This window comes from Leucoraja erinacea, chromosome 14 (genome assembly GCF_028641065.1).
Source record: "Leucoraja erinacea ecotype New England chromosome 14, Leri_hhj_1, whole genome shotgun sequence".
Classification (NCBI taxonomy): Eukaryota; Metazoa; Chordata; class Chondrichthyes; order Rajiformes; family Rajidae; genus Leucoraja; species Leucoraja erinaceus.
Window position 1 is genome coordinate 13656404 of NC_073390.1, and position 20660 is coordinate 13677063.

At 42.0% G+C, this 20660-nt stretch overlaps 1 protein-coding gene across 1 annotated transcript in view; it reads right to left on the reverse strand.

Moving 5' to 3' along the window:
* Positions 1–20660, reverse strand: part of LOC129703292 (uncharacterized) — a 75581-nt gene that overhangs the window by 4130 nt on the left and 50791 nt on the right. Inside the window, exons 5-8 of the mRNA XM_055645642.1 lie at positions 19911–20051; positions 18242–18390; positions 13472–13552; positions 3714–3843 (exon numbers count right to left, since the gene is read on the reverse strand). Coding sequence (XP_055501617.1) covers positions 3714–3843; positions 13472–13552; positions 18242–18390; positions 19911–20051 — 501 coding nt within the window. The remainder of the gene's footprint in view (positions 1–3713; positions 3844–13471; positions 13553–18241; positions 18391–19910; positions 20052–20660) is intronic.

Consider the following 20660-nt stretch of genomic DNA (forward strand, 5'->3'; position numbering starts at 1 on the left):
AACTCCCCTTCCCATTCCCACACTGACCATTCTGTCCTGGGCCTCCTCTATTGTCAGAGTGAGGCCCAGCACAAATTGGAGGAACAGCACCTCATATTTCACTTGGGCAGTTTACAACCTAGCGGTATGAATATTGACTTCTCTAACTTCAAGTAACCCTTGCTTTCCTCTCTCTCCATCCCTCCCCTTCCCAGTTCCCGAACCAGGCTGACTGTTCATGATTACATTTTATCCTGTTTACTTTATTGTTACCTTCTCCTAGCTAACAACGATATATTCTACATTTGCCCTGATCTCCACCCATTTTGATGTCTCATTCTCACACCTTACACTTCCTTAATTTTATATCTCACCCTTCCCTGACTCAGTCTGAAGAAAGGTCTCGACCCGAAATGTCACCCATTCCTTCTCTCCAGAGATGCTGCCTGTCCCGCTGAGTTACTCCAGCATTTTGTGTATTGTTTTAATTATGCCTAGCTAACACTTGTCTGATTGTGAAAAGGCTCCATGTTGGCTAATCCCAGTATAATTAAGTACACATGGACTTTATTTGATTCTAAAAAAGGCTCATTGTGTCATTTGCTGTGGTGAGGTTAGTTGCATGTGGTTTGCAAATATTGCAATTTCCTACTCTGGGATATATTTCAATGGTGATTTGGGCATTAGATGTGATATTTGTGATATTATTGAGGAAGCAGAACATCTTGGGCAACACCTTATGAACATCTGCATCAAATCTTGTCTGAGATTGCTGCAATATTATACATAACAGTGAATGTCAGTTGTTACTCATGACCACCAGGGGCAGCCGTACGATTGGCAGCCCCGCCAACAGTCTGTTTGTTTTTCTGTCTTTTTTTAATTTGTAGTGTGTGTTAAAAGTTAGTGTAAATGTTCTCCGGTTTGTTTTATGTGGGGGGAGGGGGAGGGGGAGGCAGAAACTTATTTTTCAGTTTCTTACATTGCTGGCGATTAATTTTCGGATCGCATTCTCCGGTCACTCTGCGGCCTACCATCAATGGAGCTGGAGGCCTCCTTGGACTGACCTTGGACTGACCTTGGGCCCCACTGCGGGGCGTGGACTTACATTGGAATCGTTCCCTTGTCTGGGATCGTTCCAACCGCGGCCTGCGGTCTTGGGAGAGGCCGTGGATGTCGGGAGCTCCAATGTCGCGGAAGATTCGACCAGCCCCGACGCGAGGTTTGATCGTCCGATGCGGGGGGGTGGGGCATCCCCCCGACGCAGGAGCTGATCGCCTCGACGTGGAAGGCCTGCCGCCGACTACGGGAGTCAAGATCATCCCGTCAACGGAGGGCTCGAGGCCTCCGACCGCGGGAGAGCAAAGGGAAGAGATTGAACTTTTTTTCGCCTTCCATCACAGAAAGGAATGGGGAGGAGTCACTGTGGTGGATGTTTATGTTAAAATGTGTTTTGTGTGTTCTTTTGCTTTTTATTCGTATGACTGACTTGGCAAATGAAATTCCTCGTATGTTACAAAACATACTTGGCTAATAAAGTATTATTGTGAGTGTGATTGTGATTGATTGTGATTATTTTGCTGGTAAATTATGAACTATTATCAGTTTAATCCACACAGAATAAATTAAGTAAACATTTCTGATTATTCTTCAATAACCAGTATATTGCTTCACTTCATTCAGCTCAGCTTCAGTTTTTCATAAACTAGGTTTGACAATAAAATGTATTGATGAACTACAGGCCTGAAGGAAGAGAATTAACAGCCAGCTAATCTCTCTGAAGGGTGCTATAGTGACACAGCTGGTAGAACAACAGACTTATTGTTCAGTCTGAAGAAGCGTTTTGGCCCGAAACGTTGCCTATTTCCTTCGCTCCATAGATGCTGCCTCACCTGCTGAGTTTCTCCAGCATTTCTGTCTACCTATTGTTCCTATCACCCAGGTTTAGTCCTGACCTCCTGTGTTGTCGGCGTGGAGTTTTTATGTTGTTCCTGTGACTATGGATTTGTTCTGGGTGCTTTATTTCCTAGGCGTATGGGTTGGTAGACTAAATGTAGGTATGTTGTAAAACGTACCTGAAGCGTCGCTGAAAATCTGTCCTAGCCCGTGTGCGCGATTTTGGCGCCGTTTAGAGGGGGGCGGGTTTAAAACGCGATTTTCCCTAGGCTGTTCAAATCGAGGATGTTCAGCCTAGTTAATTATTAACGAAAAATCGCTGGAAGATTCCGTCGCTTGAGCTATTTTTAGGTTTAAGGGATTTATTTACTTGTTATAGTAGGTTAAAAATTAACCTCTAAACCCGCGACCGCCGACAACGGGCCGGATCTCATACAGGGGACAACGGAAGGTAGGTTGTTTATTTTTACGTTAAAAAGGGCTTCTTAAGATCCCTTTATACAAAATTTTATGTTGCGAGTAGCTAATTTAGGGCCCATTATATCCCGCAGTATTTTTCTGGGCATTTGGGGCACAAATCTACCGCAATGTGAACGTTCTAAACCAGCGCGTTCCACAGAGTTCCCCACTCGAAAGCTGATTTAAATGCCATTGATTTACAGCAATTGAACACTAAATTCCTTCCATTTGGCCTATAAATGAATGTAAATGAGATTTAAATATCATGTTTTATTGTGAATTCTTTGTGAATATTATTTGGACACTTAGGCTATTTAAAAATGTTAATCTTTTCTTAAGAAATGGATAGATGTTTAGATCTAGTAATTGAAGTTTGGAATTAGCTACAATTGGGTAACTAACTAACTATATGCTTTAATTTCAGGTCATCCAAGTAAGATTATTTTATATTTGTCTCAGAATGCTTCAACCTATGATAACTGAAAATTTCATTCAGTTCTCTTAATTTTTAAGAAAGTTATGGGCTTTTGACTGTCCACGATCACAGCTTTTTTGTTATGTCCATAGAAATCAATAGGGAACAAGATGCTAATTTCCGAGTATGAAAATGGCCATAACCTTTTTAATACTTGAAATATGAAAGTGAATTAGGTGTCAATTTAAACTTCTTTTTATGCTTTATCTGATGGGATAAATTGCAGACTTGATTTTTTAAATCTCAAAATGTTGTAACATTGCTACTAAATGTGTAAGAAGGAACTGCAAATACTGGTTTATACCAAAGATAGACACAAAATGCTGGAGTAACTCAGCAGGACAGGCAGCATCTCTGGAGAAAAAGAATAAGGTGACGTTTCGGGTCGGAATCCTTCTTCAGACGGAAAGTGGCGGGGGGGGAGGGTCGTGTGAAATAAACTGGAGGCGAGACCCGTTGAGTGCTTCCAAAACTTTGTTTTTTGCAAATTTGTTGATTCTGGATTTGTACATATTTTTTCTCATTGACTGACTGTGTTTGGTTCTGGTCATCATTAGTTGTTCATAGATAATTGAAATAATATTGTTATGTGCTATTAAAGTTGCCTGGGGTAAACGGGACAAAAAAGGTTGGGAACCCCTGCTCTAAACTAAACTACCCCATTGTGGACAATGGACTTTGCAGATGGAACTGATGCATTTCAATGCTGAGAACTATATTCTGCATTCTGTATCTTCCGTTTGGGTCTACCTGTTGTACTTGAGTTTGGCTTGATTGCATTTGTGTATAGTATTATCGGATCAGTTTGGATAGCATGCAAAACAAAGCTTTTCACTGCACCTTGGTACACATGAGAATAATAAACCTAAACCTACACGATTAGGCAAAGTTTAAAAATACCTACTGGCACAACATTTCAACAAACGTCATTGCACCCATTATGCCTTCATTGCCTCTTCCATCTATGCCATTATCTGCCAGGTGTAGTTTGGACAACCAAGGTCCTATCTGTGGAAGTTCCTTTTTTTTCCTCCCTGCAAAGATGCAAAACCAACATTTTAAAAACTGATATTGTTATGCCAGAATCTTTGACATTAATAGAATGCCTGGGGAAAAATATTTTTATCTACCTTGGTTGCTGCCAGCTACACTGTGTTATCCTGGAATGAAGTCTCCAGTTTGATTTAATACTAGGATAATTGATTTCAATATATTGACTAAATATGCCAAAAAAAACTCAAGGCTGTGGTTACTCCAAGAAAGGTTTCATATAAATTAATTTTGAGTTTTGGTTTATTTAAAATTTCTGGAACTAAAATGCCTATTTATATTTGCCACACAATTTTTGTGGTTTATTCCTTGGCGAGAAACTGAAGTTTCTCCATCTCATTTATTTCAGTTGATTTCTACAAGTGCTGACACATTTTGATTTGAAAAATTCCTTTCACCCCTGAAGTAACAGGAAAAACAAAGACCAATCATTCCAAGTTTGGAAGGATTAGCACACCAAAGACACAACATTATAATCAGCAGAAAAGATGGTTTTCTGTTCCTTCAGTGCTGTATGATTATAGATTTTTGACTTTAGAAATACAGTGTGGAAACGGGCTCTTCGGTCCACCGTGTCTGCACCGACCAGTGATCACCCCATACATTAAATACCACCTACAACTTGACTGAAGCCAATTAACCTACAAACCTGTACATCTTAAAACATAGAAACATAGAAAATAGGTGCAGGATTAGGCCATTCGGCCCTTCGAGCCTGCACCGCCATTCAATATGATCATGGCTGATCATCCAACTCTGTATCCCATCCCTGCCTTCTCTCCATACCCCATGATACCTTTAGCCACAAGGGCCACATCTAACTCCCTCTTAAATATAGCCAATGAACTGGCCTCAACCACTTTCTGTGGCAGAGAATTCCACAGATTCACCATTCTCTGTGTAAAAAATGATCTTCTCATCTCGGTCCTAAAAGACTTCCCTCTTATCCTTAAACTGTGACCCCCTAGTTCTGGACTTCCCCAACATCGGGAACATTCTTCCTGCATCTAGCCTGTCTAACCCCTTAAGAATTTTGTAAGTTTCTATAAGATCCCCCCTCAATCTTCTAAATTCTAGCGAGTACAAGCTGAGTCTATCCAGTCTTTCTTCATATGAAAGTCCTGCCATCCCAGGAATCAGTCTGGTGAGCCTTCTCTGTACTCCCTCTATGGCAAGAATGTCTTTCCTCAGATTAGGAGACATCTTTGGAGTGTGGGAGGAAACTGGAGCTCCGTGAGAAAACCCATGGGTCACTGGGAGAACGTACAAACTCTGTACTATGTTCGGGATCGAACCTGGGTCTCTGGTGTTGTAAGGCAGCAACTCTACCGCTGTGCCACCGTAGTGCCCCTATATGGGTGATGATATTGATGTAATTCTTTTACATGCTACAATTCTGCCTGGTTCTTGCAACCTCTGGGGACAATTGTAGGGATTGTGGGCTGGGTGAGCACCATGGTACATAAAGCCATTCAAGTATGGATGTGAAAATGAAGGTGGGGGCAGGAGATCTGAAAGTTCTGTTCCTACTGGTGCCGGAGTGAGAGCATCTCCAGTGGCTGATGAAGAACCTAGATTGGGAGGAGTTTGAGCAGTGAGGAACTAAATTAAAAAACGGTCCACAAAGGTAACATACACTGGATTCTAACCCAAGCCTCCAGCACACTAACAAAGAGGCTTGGGTTTAATAATAGGATCTGGGAGGTGAATGTGTGGCTCAAAGATTGATGTGCAAGAAGTGGTTTTTGATTCAGCTGTGGAGAAATTGAGCACTAATATGTTGGGATGCATTAACTGTGAAGTATGCTGGGACCAAGTTCCAGTGAATCAAATTACTGTGGAGATGATAGCATTTAAACTAACCGAACAGTGAAAGGCCTGGAAAGAGTGGATGTGGAGAGGATGTGGAGACCCTCCCACTAGTGGGCCAGTCTAGGACCAGAGGCAATGGCCTCAGGATGAAAGGACGTCTCCTTTAGAAAGGGGATGAGGAGGAATTTCTTTAGTCAGAGGGTGGCGAATCTGTGGAATTCATTGCCACCGCAGGCTATGGAGGTCAAGTCAATGGATATTTTTAGGCGAGATTGACAGATTCTTGATTAGTAATGGTGTCAGGGATCATGGGGAGAAAGCAGGAGAATAGGGTTGAGAGGGATAGATAGATTAGCCATGATTGAATGGCAGAGCAGACTTAATGGGCTGAATGGCCTAATTCTGCTCCTATAACTTATGAACTTAGAAAGAAGGAGGGAGGAGGAGGAGGTGGGGTGGCCAGGTGGGATTTGTTTCAAGGCTTCAAGCGCATGATTGCACAGTGGCACAGTTGGGGGAAGCACAATGGAACACATGGTAGAGCTGCTGCCTCACAGTGCCAGAGATCCGGGTTCGATCCTGACCCCGGGTGCTGTCTGTGTGGAGTTTGCACGTACTCCCTGTGACTGCATGGGTTTTCTCCATGTGCTCTGGTTTCCGTCCACATCCCAAAGACGTGCAGGGTTTGTAAATTAATTGGCCTCAGTAAATTTGCTGCTTGGGTGGAGTTAGTAGATGTGAAAGTGGAATAGCAGAACGAGTGTGAGCGGGTGATCGATGGTCAGCATGGCTACGGTGAGCCGAAGGGTCTTTTCCCAAGATCTATCTCTAAACTAATTGGTATTAATGTGGAAATATATCAGACAGGAAAATAAAAATGCATGTTACAAAAATGACTTCACATAATTGTGGAGGAATAAAGCAAACTAATGTAAAAGAGGAGTCTAAGTAACTAAGTAGTAAAAAGCAAGTGCTTTAGAAAGTATTGACTGAAAGCCAATAAATCCTTCTGGATTACTCATGTCCCACATTCCTAAAAGAGGTAAATGATTGTCAGCTGAAGATGTACAGGACTAAGGGTCAGCAAGAAAATTGATGATAGACACTGCAAAGTCCACACTGACTATCCACTCCTAGTGCACGGTACCCAGGATCAAAACAAACCGAAGAGACAATAGACAATAAGTGGTAGACAAAAGGTAGGCCATTCGGCCCTTCGTGCCAGCACCGTCATTCAATGTGATCATGGCTGATCATCCCCAATCAGTACCCCGTTCCTGCCTGCTCCCCATATCCCCTGACTCCGCTATCTTTAAGAGCCCTATCTAGCTCTCTCTTGAAAGTATCCAGAGTACCGGCCTCCACCGCCAGAGGCAGAGAATTCCACAGATTCACAACTCTCTGTGTGGAAAAAGCGTTTCCACATCTCCGTTCTAAATGGCTTACCCCTTATTCTTAAACTGTGGCCCCTTGTTCTGGATTCCCCTAACATCGGGAACATGTTTCCTGCCTCTAGCGTGTCCAAACCCTTAATAATCTTATATGTTTCAATAAGATTCCCTCTCATCCTAATTTCCAGAGTATACAAGCCCAGCTGCTCCATTCTCTCAGCATATGACAATCCCGCCATCCCGGGAATTAACCTTGTAAACCTACGCTGCATTCCCTCAATAGCAAGAATGTACTTCCTAAAATTAGGGAACCAAAACTGCACACAATACTCCAGGTGTGGTCTCACTAGGGCCCTGTACAACTGCAGAAGGACCTATTTGCTCTTATACTCAATTCCTCTTGTTATGAAGACCAACATGCCATTCATTTTCTTCACTGCCTGCTGTATCTGCATGCTTACTTTCATTGACTGATGAACAAGGACCCCCAGATCCCCTTGTACTTCCCCTTTTCCCAACTTGACACCATTTAGATATAATCTGCCTTCCTGTTTTTGCTACCAAAGTGGATAACCTCACATTTATCCACATTAAACTGCATCTGCCATGCATCTGCCCACTCACCCAACCTGTCCAAGTCACCCTGCATTCTCATAGCATCCTCCTCACAGGTCACACTGCCACCCAGCTTTGTGTCATCTGCAAATTTGCTAATGTTACTTTGTATCCCTTCATCTAAATCATTGATGTATACTGTAAATAGCTGTGGTCCCAGCACCGAGCCTTGCGGTACCACACTAGTCACCGCCTGCCATTCTGAAAAGGACCCGTTAATCCCTATTCTTTGTTTCCTGTCTGACAACCAATTTTCTATCCATAGTCAGCACTATACCACCAATACCATGTGCCCTAATTTTGCCCACTAATCTTCTATGTGGGACCTTATCAAATGCCTTCTAAAAGTCCAGGTACACTACATCCACTGACTCTCCCTTGTCCATTTTCCTAGTTACATCCTCAAAAAATTCCAAAAGATTAGTCAAACATGATTTCCCATTCGTAAATCCGTGCTGACTCGTACCGATCCTGTTACTGTTATCCAAATATGCCGCTATTTCACCTTTTATGATTGACTCCAGCATCTTCCCCACCACTGATGTCAGGCTAACTGGTCTATAATTCGCTGTTTTCTCACTCCCGCCTTTCTTAAAAAAAGTGGGATAGCATTAGCTACTCTCCACAGGAACTGATCCTGAATCTAAAGAACATTGGAAAATGATCACCAATGCGTCCACAATTTCTATAGCCATTTCCTTAAGTACCCTGGGATGCAGACCATCAGGCCCTGGGGATTTATCAGCCTTCAGTCCCATCAGTCTACCCAACACCATTTTCTGCCTAATGTGGATTTCCTTCAGTTCCTCCATCACCCCAGATCCTCTGGCCACTAGTACATTAGGAAGATTGTTTGTATCCTCCTTAGTGAAGACGGATCCAAAGTACTTGTTCAACTCATCTGCCATTTCCTTGTTCCCCATAATAAATTCACCCTTTTCAGTCTTCAAGGATCCAACTTTGGTCTTAACTAATTTTTTCCTCCTCACATACCTAAAGAAGCTTTTACTATCCTCCTTTATATTCTTGTCTAGCTTACCTCCGTACCTCATCTTTTCTCCCCGTATTGCCTTTTTAGTTATCTTTTGTTGCTCTTTAAACATTACCCAATCCTCCTGCTTCCTGCTCATCTTTGCTACATTGTATTTCTTCTCTTTTATTTTTATACTGTCCCTGACTTCTCTTGTCAGCCACGGTCGCCCCTTACTCCCCTTGGAGTCTTTCTTCCTCTTTGGTATGAACTGATCCTGCACCTTCTGTATTTTTCCCAGAAATACCTGCCATTGTTGTTCCACTGTCATCCCTGCTAGTGTATCTTTCCAGTCAACTTTGGCCAGCTCCTCCCTCATGGCTCCATAGTCCCCTTTATTCAACTGTAACACTGACACCTCTGATTTACCCTTCTCCCTCTCCAATTGTAGATTAAAACTTACCATATTATGATCACTACCTCCTAAGGGTTTCTTAACCTCAAGTTCCCTTATCAAATCCGGTTCATTACACAACACTAAATCCAGAATTGCCTTCTCCCTGGTAGGCTCCAATACAAGCTGCTCTAAGAATCCATCACGGAGTCACTCTACAAACTCCCTTTCTTGGGGTCCAGTACCAACCTGATTTTCCCAGTCTACCTGCATGTTGAAATCTCCCATAACAACCGTAACATTTCCTTTACGGCATGCCAATTTTAACTCTTGATTCAACTTGCACCCTATATCCAGGCTACTGTTTGGGGGCCTGTTGATAAGTCCCATTAGAGTATTTTTACCCTTACAATTCCTTAGTTCTATCCATACTGACTCCACATCTCCTGTTTCAGTGTCACCCCGAATTTCATTCCTCACCAACAGAGCTACCCCACCCAAGTGTAACAATGAAGGAGTTCCACAACTGGTCAAGAGGCATCAACCTGTCAAAGTTCTGATGAGAACTGACGCATGATAAAATTGCAACATTGAGTGCTGAGCTGGACAATCTCAAATAACATTTGAGGAATCTAAGAGTTCAATGCAAGCAACACATGCACGTGGGGTGTCACAAAACATTAACCTGGTTCCACCTGTTAAATGTGTTCAGATTGTAAGCATGATAATTCAGGTTTAATATTTCACAGAATCAGTGCAAAATATGTGATTTTGCTTGAAAAGAATAATTATTGCTTAAGGCACTAGCACCAGGACAGGAGAAAGAGGGGGATGTTTTATTGTTTTTGGCTTCAATGGAATTGTCCTGGGATCAGATTCCTACCAAATCTAATAATCGGAACTGGAGATAAGTTTTCAAACTGAAAAGTCAAATTGAGTTTATTGACATTTGCAAAGGTACGGTGAGGTAAAAATACAATGATAATCTTGCTTGCAGCAGCATCACAGGCATCTAGACTCAAACACACAAAAACATAAATTATACATTACATTCCACATACAACTGCAAGGCCCGAAAAAGAAAGAAGACTGTACAAAGAAAAACAAGATTAAAGTGCGAAACACATGAACAAACAAGTCCATTGGTGGTCCATGGTGTTCTGTGGATTTTGTTGTCGGGATGTCGGGATGGTGTGGCGGTGTGGGAGGGGAAGGGAGGAGGGAGAGGGAAGAAATTCTGGCAAAGGGGAATTTTTGTAAAGTTAGAGGAAACGGGGCAAGATGAACTAATTTTAGTGTAATATTTAGACACAATTTTAATCAGGACTTCCATAATGCATTCAAATAACACAGGAATTAATTGTCAATAACATTGCTGTGAGCCCAGGGAAGGAAAAAGAATCAGGAGGATGACGTGAAGTTTCTTGCCAACGCAAACTGCTGTTTCTACTTCACCATAGAAGCCCTTGAATAAAGTCAGTTCCTCGGGCATTCCAGCTCCATGATTTACTAGTGAAAAGCACAGAAGTGGATATGGCAATGTTCAAACTCGCATAAGATGCTGAAGGTAGCCCTCAACGTCTGCTGGACAGTTTCCTTCAAAAACCATGTAGATTAAACTATATTAAAAGTAAACACAAACTATATACAAGGGATTTATTTTCTCTTCCTTCTTATTTATTATTTCCTCTAGTTCATCTGTGTTTTGGAGTTATTTGTCTCCATGCTTTCCTCAGATCTTGAAGATCAGGTTACGTTCAAAGCTTTAGAAGGTTCTGTGAACCACATTGAACTGCTGTTCTCATAGGCAGTGTCCCAAGATGGAGTAAGGAACTCACACAACTAGAAAGGTTTATTTGGCCTGTATCTAACTATATTCCTATTTCTTTGAGGTATGTCCATGCTGGAAACCAAGCTCCTTGACTTATCACAATGGGAAAGGGGATGAGCATCATCATAGTGAAATAAAAACAGAAAATGCTGGTAAAAGTCAGCAGAGCAGGCTGCATCTGTGGAAAGAGAACCCATTTAATAAGTTCAGGGCTTCCTTGTCTGAGCAAGAGTCTCAAAATTGCAGGCACTTATGAGGTTAGATGGCAGCAATTCTCCAGAAGTCTCTGACAGACATTCCCCTACAAGTTTCAGGACAGTAGATTGGATTACATTGGTGAGATAACCTAGGGCAACATCTTGCAACCATTCATAATCAGTCAAATATCTGGAAACAGATACGTAATCTTCAGTTTATTCTTGCACTGATGGCAGTCTCAGCATATTTTAATGCAATTGATTAGAAGCCTTTGTGAAATTATGTTTGTATGCTTGTGTCATTTAATTAGGGTGAGGACGGAGAGTGGGTATTTTTGTCTAGTTGGTTTTACATAACACATTTGAGACCAAATCTGGAGTATGGTGTACAATTTTGGTCGCCCAATTATAGGAAGGATGTCAACAAAATAGAGAGAGTACAGAGGAGATTTACTAGAATGTTGCCTGGGTTTCAACAACTAAGTTACAGAGAAAGATTGAATAAGTTAGGTCTTTATTCTCTGGAGCGCAGAAGATTAAGGGGGGACTTGATAGAGGTCTTTAAAATGATGAGAGGGATAGACCAAGTTGATGTGGACAAGCTTTTCCCTTTGAGAATAGGGAAGATTCAAACAAGAGGACATGACCAGAATTAAGGGACAAAAGTTTAGGGGTAACATGAGGGGGAACTTCTTTATTCAGAGAGTGGTAGCGGTGTGGAATGAGCTTCCAGTGGAAGTGGTGGTGGCAGGTTCGTTGGTATCATTTTAAAATAAATTGGATAGGCATATGGATGAGAAGAGAATGGAGGGTTATGGTATGAGTGCAGGCAGGTGGGACTAAGGGAAAAAAGTTATTCAGCACGGACTTGTAGGGCCGAGATGGCCTGTTTCCGTGCTGTAATTGTTATATGGTTATATGGTTATATGGTTATTTAGATGGGATTTATTCTGAAGTACACAGAAATGGGAAAGTAGAAGTGCAATGCATAATTTCTGTAATATGATAACTGGAAACAAGAGTGAAACTGATGGATGAGTGCATAATACGTTCCTATTTTATGTCCCAATTTAATCCCAAATAACCCTTCAGCTAAAATCCGACAGAATCCTTCAAAGAAATGTCTTAAACATTTGCTCCCAGATGTTGGTGATCTCTGGGTATTGATGTAATAAGATCAAGAGTTGAACGTATCCCCGTTTAGCTAGGATAATAGATGAGCTTTGGATGCAGACAGTGACCTTCCATGGTGACATTCATTTAATATGTAGGAAGGATATGCAGATGCTGGTTTAAACCGAAGATAGACACAAAAAGCTGAAGTAACTCAGCAGGTCAGACAGGGTCTCTGGCGAAAGGAATATTTTACATTTCGGGTCCAGACACTTCTTCAGTCTAAGAGTCAGGGGAAAGGGAAATGAGAGATATAATAGGTGGTGATAGGTAGTGATATAGAGAGATATGACAAATGAATGAAATATATGTAAAAAAGTAATGATGATAAAGGAAATGGTCCATTGTTAGCTAGGTGAAAACAAGATGCAGACAATGAAACTCACTAGGATGACAGTAAAACTAGTACAATGACTAGGTTGGGTGAGGGACAGAGAGAGTGGGGATGCAACGGTTACTTGAAGTTAAAGAAATTAATATTCATTCCATTAGGTTGTAAGCTGCCCATGCGAAATATGAGATGCTGCTCCTCTAATTTGCGTTTGGCCTCACTCTGACAATGAAGGAGGCTCAGGACAGAAAGGTCTTTATGGGAATGGGAAGCGGAGTTAAAGTGTTTTGCAACTGGGAGATCCCATAGGCCCAGGCGGACTAAGCTATGACTTGGGTTTCTCTGGCCTGTGGGAGGTTCCTTTGGCCTTTGGAGCAGATCCCTTTGTTAGTCACAATAATTCTCAGGCTTGTTTACACATGCCAAAGCGATCCAGATATATTCACAGGATGACCACTATTGTCCCTAGTCATCAGTAATGTGGCTAAGTTTGCTGGGTGATACCAGCACAGCTGTCGCTTGCCTCCATGGTGCTGTGATATGTTCACTGGAACACCAATCAAATGAAATTCCATGTGAGAAATCAGTTTTAATGTTGCAAACCCATCTAAAATTTGCCAAGCAAGACTCCTTAGCTGAAAAATAATTATTTTATGACACGAGCTATTTCTTATTCCTGGTCTACAATAAAAATATTTTTTTTCACCACTGAATAATCTTTATTAATGAAAGGGACAAAATGCTGGAGTTGCATCCCCACTCAGCAGGTCAGGTAGCATCCCTGGAGAATAGGGATAGGTGGAATGGATGGAAATGGATAGGAATCCTTATTAATGTTTGGTTATACTTCATATCTGATTTGTCGACTTAATGTAAATGAAAATAATGCCACGATTACCTTTCTTTTTCTTCATGAATCCAGGAATGCTACTGCTCATGTTTTCCACACCATCAATAGGAATATTGTGTCCTGCGTTCTCTGTTGACGAGATGGATTGTAAATCAGATTTGTCAGGTAATTTGTAAAAAAGAAATAAAAGCCAAGTAATGAACATGCACATTCAGGATTGTTTTGCAGAATTGAAAAAGAATAAACCAAACATCAATATAAACATTTACGATACTTAATATGAACGTAACAAAGTACAAAAGAGGAATGTGTAAACCATTCAGTCACTCAAACCTACACCACCATTTAATAAAAGTATTATAATATAATACTAATACAATACAACACACAATATTTATTTAATGTCATTTGAACCTCAGTGAGGCTCAAACAAAACTCTGTTTCTACAGCCATACAACCAAAACAATTCCTACAAGACACACAAACAATTAAATTCACACAAACATCCATCACAGTGAATCTCCTCCTCCGCAAAGTATTTTCTCTCCCCTGTGCAACATTTTTCTCCCGATGTTGAAGCCCCACGGCGATGGTAAGTCCCACGGCCATTAATGCCGCGCCGGGCGATGTACGGCCCTGCTCCAGGTCTAAAAGTCACAAAGTTGAAGCCCCCGGCGGGCATTGGAATGTCCCGCGGTCATTAAAGCCACGCCAGGTGACGTTCGGTCCCGCTCCAGGTCGTTCCAACCCCGCGACACGGGCTGGAGAAGTTACGAAAAGCTGTCTCCCATTCGGACCCGCGAGCTCCCGATATCACAGTCCACCGGAGCCACTGAGCTCCGGAGTCGGGCCGCAGCAGCGAGCCACCACCGCTCCCCACGCTCCGAGGCCGGCCAGCGCCACAATGGTGAGTAGTCCGTAGCTCCGCAGGCTCCACGACTGGAGCCCCCAGGTCACTCCGGTTGCAGGCTGCTCCATGGTGCTAGGCCCCAGTGATAACGGAGACCCGACAGGGATAAGGTCGGGTCTCCCGTGCAGGGAAGAGATTTTAAAAGTTTCCCCCTCCCCTCCCCCCACCCCCCCATTTATATACAGTCAAAAACAGTATAAAAAAACACGACAGGGCGAGAAACGTGGCAGCGCGACTCTGTGTTGCAGCGGCCCCGACAGCCTGTCTGTCTTTTTTTAATTTATTGTCTAGTTAAATGTAGTTGTTTGTGTTTTTTAATAGTGTTTTTAACTGTGTATATGTGGGGGGCGGGGAGGGGAAGGGGGAAACTTTTTAAAAACCTCTTCTCTGTACGGGAGACCCCTGTCCGGTCTCCGTTGTCGTTGGGGCCTAGCGCCGTGGAGCGGTCTCCAGCCTGAACGACCTGGAGGCTCCAGTCACGGAGCCTGCGGAGCTGCGGACTTACCATCGTGGGGCTGGCCGGTATCGGAGCGTGGGGAGTGGTGGTGACTCGCTGCTGCGGCTCGACCACGTAGCCCAGAGGTTCCAGCTGCAGCCGCAGGTCCGGTGGACTGGGATATCGGGAGCTCGCGGGTCTGGGTGAGAGACCGCTTTCCGGAGCTCCCGTAATGCGACTTCTCTAGCCCGTGTCGTGGGGTTGGAACGACCCGGAGCGGGGACGTACATCGCCCGGCGCGGCTTAATGGCCGCGGGACATTCCAGCGCCCGCCGGGGGCTCCAACTTTGTGACATTTAGACCGGGAGCGGGGCCGTACATTGCCCCGCGTGGCCTAAAATGGCCGTGGGACTTATCATCGCCCGCCTGGGGCTTCGACATTGGGAGAGAAATGGTGCAGGGGAGAGAAAAGGCTTTGCCTTCCATCACAGTGGGTTCACTGTGATGGATGTTTCTGTAAATTGAATTGTGTGTATGTCTGTAGTAAATTGTCTTTGTTTGTATGGCTGTGGAAACGTAGTTTCGTTTGAGCCTCACTGAGGTTCAAATGACATGTAATAAATATTGTATTGTATTGTATTGACAACTACATTTAACTAGACCAAAAATGTTTTAAAAAGACAGACAGGCTATAGGGGCCAATGCAACGTGAGTCGCGACGCCAACTTGAAATAGGTTATCTGATGATAACCAATACCCAGCATTCCTGTCTAACCTTTCACCCTCTTGCTTACCAAATATCTGTCTGCCATTGCCTTAAAAATATTCAAAAACTCTGCTTCCACAGCTCTTTGGATTCATTTCTGAAGGGCAACTCCCTCTCAAGAGATAATTTCACCTCACCTCTGTCTCAATTGGTAACCTCTTATTTTTAAGTAGTGACAACAGGTTCTACATTCTTCCATCAGGAAACACCCTTTCTACATCCACCCTGTCTAGCCCCTTTAGGATCCAGTTAGTTCTCACTCATCTAAACTCCATTGAAAACAAGCCTCACCAGTCCAATCTTCCTTTATAAGACAACCCGCTCATACCAGTTATCACCAAGTGCTGGAGTAACTCAGCCGGTAAGGCAACATTTGCGGAGGGGATGGATAGGCAACATTTCGTATCGGGATCCTTCATCTGTCCATTCCCTTCACAGATGCTGGCTGACCCAATGAGTTACTCTACCATTTTGTGTTTTACTCAAGATTCCAGCATCAGCAGTTCCTTTGTCCCCATTCCAGTTACCAGTCTAGTAATCCTTCTCTGAACTGCTTCCAATGCAATAACAAATAAGGAAATTAAAATTGTACATGGTGCTCCAGATGTAACCCCACTAACATTAGAGCAATTGAATCATAAACTCCCTACATTTGTATTTGTCCATAAATAAATAAATCATAACGTTCTGTCAGATTATCAAAATATTTGGGTACTTGCAAATAAGTCTTTTGTGAATATTGCATTAATCCTACTGCATCTCAGGGCCAACTCCCAGCATTTAGATATTGTGCTTTTAAAAAAATAATTCTTGCCAAATGGACAATTTTACATTTTCCCACATTATTCTCTACTTGACAGATTTCTGCCCTCTTGCGTTTCTATTAACACCATTTCGTGGGGTTCTTACATCCATTCCCCTAACTATTTTTAGAATAGTTTTGAGATACAACGCAGAAGCAGGCCCTTCGGCCCACCGGGTCCGCACCAACCAGCGATCCCCACACGCTAATGCTATCCTACACACTACGGACAATTTCAATTCTACCAAGCCAATTAACCTACATACCTGTATATTTTTGTAGTGTGGGAGGAAACAGGATATCCTGGAGAAAACCCACACAGGTCACAGGGAGAATGTACAAACGCCACACAGACAGCACCTGGATCGAACCCAGGTCTCTGGTGTGGAAGGCAGTAACTCTGCCACTGCTCCACTGTGCCGCCCTTTCTCCAGACATCAGCAAATCTATCTTGCTGATGACTGTAATCAACTTTAATCCTAGTTGTTTTTATACATAGTACTTGAATCCAGCAAGCAGAATTCCATTTTCCTATTTAATTTCTGGTATGTTTTAATCAATAACAAGACACTTGGGAGTACAAAGCATAGGATTTACATTTAACTGAAATCATAATCAACACCTTTTCTACACCTCACGATGTAATTCAGGAATGGTACTCCTAAATCTCTAAAAGTAAGCTTTGAAGAAAATATACTCAAACAAAAAGAAAAATATTTAATTTTGCTTTGGATTGTGTATTTTGATACAGATTCAGGATTAAAACATGACGGGTAAATCTGAGTACTGTAATATTGCACACAGTAAAACGAGTACTGCGCAGTAACACTAGTACTGGGCAGCTTATAACCCAGCGGTATGAACATTGACTTCTCTAACTTCAATTCCTTGCTTTCCCTCTCTCTCTCCATCCCTCCCCCTTCCCAGTTCTCTGCTCAGTCACCGCCTCCGACTACATTTTATCTCTGTTTGCTTTCTTGTTACCTTCTCCCAGCTAACAATGATTTTTCTTCATACTCCTTGTCCTCCATTCTCTTTGTTCTGTTTTCACACCTTACACTTCCTTATCGATGTATCTCCCTCTCCCTGATATCAGTCTGAAGAAGGGTCTCGACCCCAAAAGTCACCCATTCCTTCTCTTGAGATGCTGCCCGTCGCGCTGAGTTATAGCCCTGTCCCATGGTGCGAGTTCATGCCAAGAGCTCTCGTGTGTTTGCCCTGATTCAAACTCAGAGATTTACGGTAATGGCCACTCGTCGATACTCGGGGCTCCCGTGGACATTTTTCAACCATTTGGCACCAATAAAATGAATGCTGCACAGCTGAGTTACAAAGCCACTGAGCCTTGCTGTTGATGCAAAGGCATTTGGAATATAAAAACCCACTTTGATGTTTGCTGGAAGATGATGAATTAAAAGAGTCATTTGCTGTGCTGGGCTTCAGTGATTTGACACTGAAGTCCTTGCAGACAGATTAAGGTGTAAATGATCTATCCACACAAACTTCCTCCCGTTTCTTTGTAACTTTAAAAGAAAATCTCAGTAGCATTTTCCTTTGATTTGTTTTTTAAAACCATGTGCAGGGGATTTAAATTTGACTGCCTGTTGACAGCATGTACATTTTTCTTTTAATGCCACAAGCAGAATCTGTGCAAATCAAGTGCGAATGTGTTCCAAATCACTTTGGGCTAACTATTAGTGGGGGGTATGAGGTGAGGTTAGGAGGAAGATGCACACCACCGCCGGCTTCTCTGTGTGACAAGTCAACATTTGTTCTTTAGCCCAGTTTATTATTTTAATCATTAATTATCCCTTTCCCCAAATTGTCCCTTATTATTACGGGATGCGACCCATGTCAAATTTATAATACAGTGCACAATGGATTAATGAAACATCCAACCGCACCTTCCAAAAAGGGTTTTGACGCTTTCCCTTCAATATCGGAAGGTGGCCCAGATTTCCTCTTAACCATGTGTTCGGCATAATTGCCTATAAACTTGATAAGTTCACCAGCTCCCTCACACTGCAAATTGTTGCCATCCAGCAGCAAATCTCTGTAACAAGAACAATAGTATAAAAGAATGGAATTAAATCAATCACCTCACTCATCCTGAGTCAGTAATTTTACAATATCTTGTTACTCTGTGTATATTGTTAACAATTCAATAAAACAGCTCCCTGCATGTTTAGCATATGATTTTGGTCGATGTATATGAAACCTGGAACGAATTAGGTTTTATTACCGTATGAATTCATTTATGCTGCAATCTAAATCAACTGCTGATCCAACACCCAGCTGGTTCTGGTATTATTGTAGTCATGTTTTTTTTTGTTTTTTTTTTAATCAAAAAATTTATTCAATTATTAAAAAATAATATTTACACTACAATAAAACAAGCCAGAACCCACCACCATAAATACAATACAAACATATATCCATAATAAACTATTATACAATTATGATACAATCCTTATTGAGGATACATTCAACACCCTGCGGAGCCCAGCGGTCCCGGAACTCCCTCAGGGTGCCCACAGACAGGGCGAATTCCCTTTCTATTGTAGTCATGTTAATAGGCCAGCAATGCAGAGGACCGGGCGAGTGAGTTCGGATCTTATATTTATCAAATTAAGTTACTGAACTTTCAGTAGCTGTGACCGTGGGATTATCTAATTACAGGTATCAATAATTCTTTTTCCTTCTCTAATACCCATCAGGATCTATTAGCTCTTTCGGGCTACATGTGACTCCAAACAAAATATTTTTAACAGGCCTCTGAAATGGTCCAATAGTTTAGTTGGATCAAAGGCAATTTGGGAAGGGAGTATGCGCTGGCCTTTCATTGACACCAACATCTCTAAGGAAAGCACCTGCAACCATTGCCAAATATAATTCTGCAACCTGACAGCAAAACAGAAGTAGAAAAGCAAACTTGAACAACTTGGAGTTAAGTTGAAGAGTGATAGAGACTAGTCCAGTCTCTATCGGAAGCATCATTATCATTATTACCACACATCCAGAGAAAATGCTTCCATTTCCTGAGTCTCGGGGTGCTGGGTTGTTATTGTAACAGTCCAACTATTCTCCATTCTAAAACTGGTAAAAGTACAGATTTCATCCTTATGACTGTTTTGGTTAATAGTCCACCAGAAAAATATGTTCCTTGCTTTCTCATTTTGCATCAAGATGGAAATTTAGCACCACTTAACTTTCATGGAATCTGTTGGTTAGCTGGCTGGTTAACTGAATGTATGTGATGTTAATACAAGGCCAGGTCTACAATTAGATGCTCTACTTATCTTTCCCACAAGGGTGTCATTGTCGACAAATGACATTTTTTCTAGTCCCAAGTACCTTTTTCTAAAAAAACGAACCTTCTTTTGTTCATTGTGTTATCTATGATTACTGTGTTTACAGACATGTTATGCTGCAACAAGTAAGGATTTCATTGTTCTGTTTTCGGCACATGACAATTAAATACTCCTGATTCGTGACTCAATGTTCAACAATTAGTAGATCATACATTAAAATAGGTACAGCTAACTAACACATACAACTCTCAAATTGGATTACTTAATGGCAGTTTTGGCAACCAGGTCTCCCAAGTAAGATCCACTTGGCGGTCCCAGGTTACAGTAACATAAGCTTAGTGTTAACAGCTGACCATTTCCCATTAGTCCATGGCACAATCCTTTGAGGCCTCCATCGTCAAATCTGAAAAATAATGAGCATTAATGAGATTATTAAAATGGGGATTTTTGCTGCAAAAGTTTGATTTTGTTTAGCATCAAGATGTTACTTAAAAATAAGCAGAAATCAAGGCTACCATTTACAATGGGATTCAACATCATATTAAAATAGGTTTTCCAATGAGTACATATCGTACACATCATTATTTTGTTACATCTACTCTCAGTTTGTAGAACTTGAGACCGGCTATCCTGCTTTGAGCGCACCTAACTATTTCTTAAATTAACATTTGACCTGAACATTGATCTGAGATCTCAAATTACAAATCAACATTTAAATTATTTCTTCAGTTCTGGGCGGGCTATTTTGGGTGAGACCAGGCTGAGGAATTAGAAACTTAAAGATGATCACTAATAAATCTACTGGTGAATTCAGAAGAAATGGCTTTACCTGGTACAGTTAGAATGTGGAGAGAAATGTCAGAGGGGGGCAGTTGAAATGGTTGCATTGAAGTCTACAAAGGGGAAATTAGATAACCATGAGGGAGAAAGGAATATTAAGATATGTTAATCAAAAATGGTGGAAAGAAGATTGAGACCAAGCCCTTCCACTTTGTGTCCTGCATCGTACATT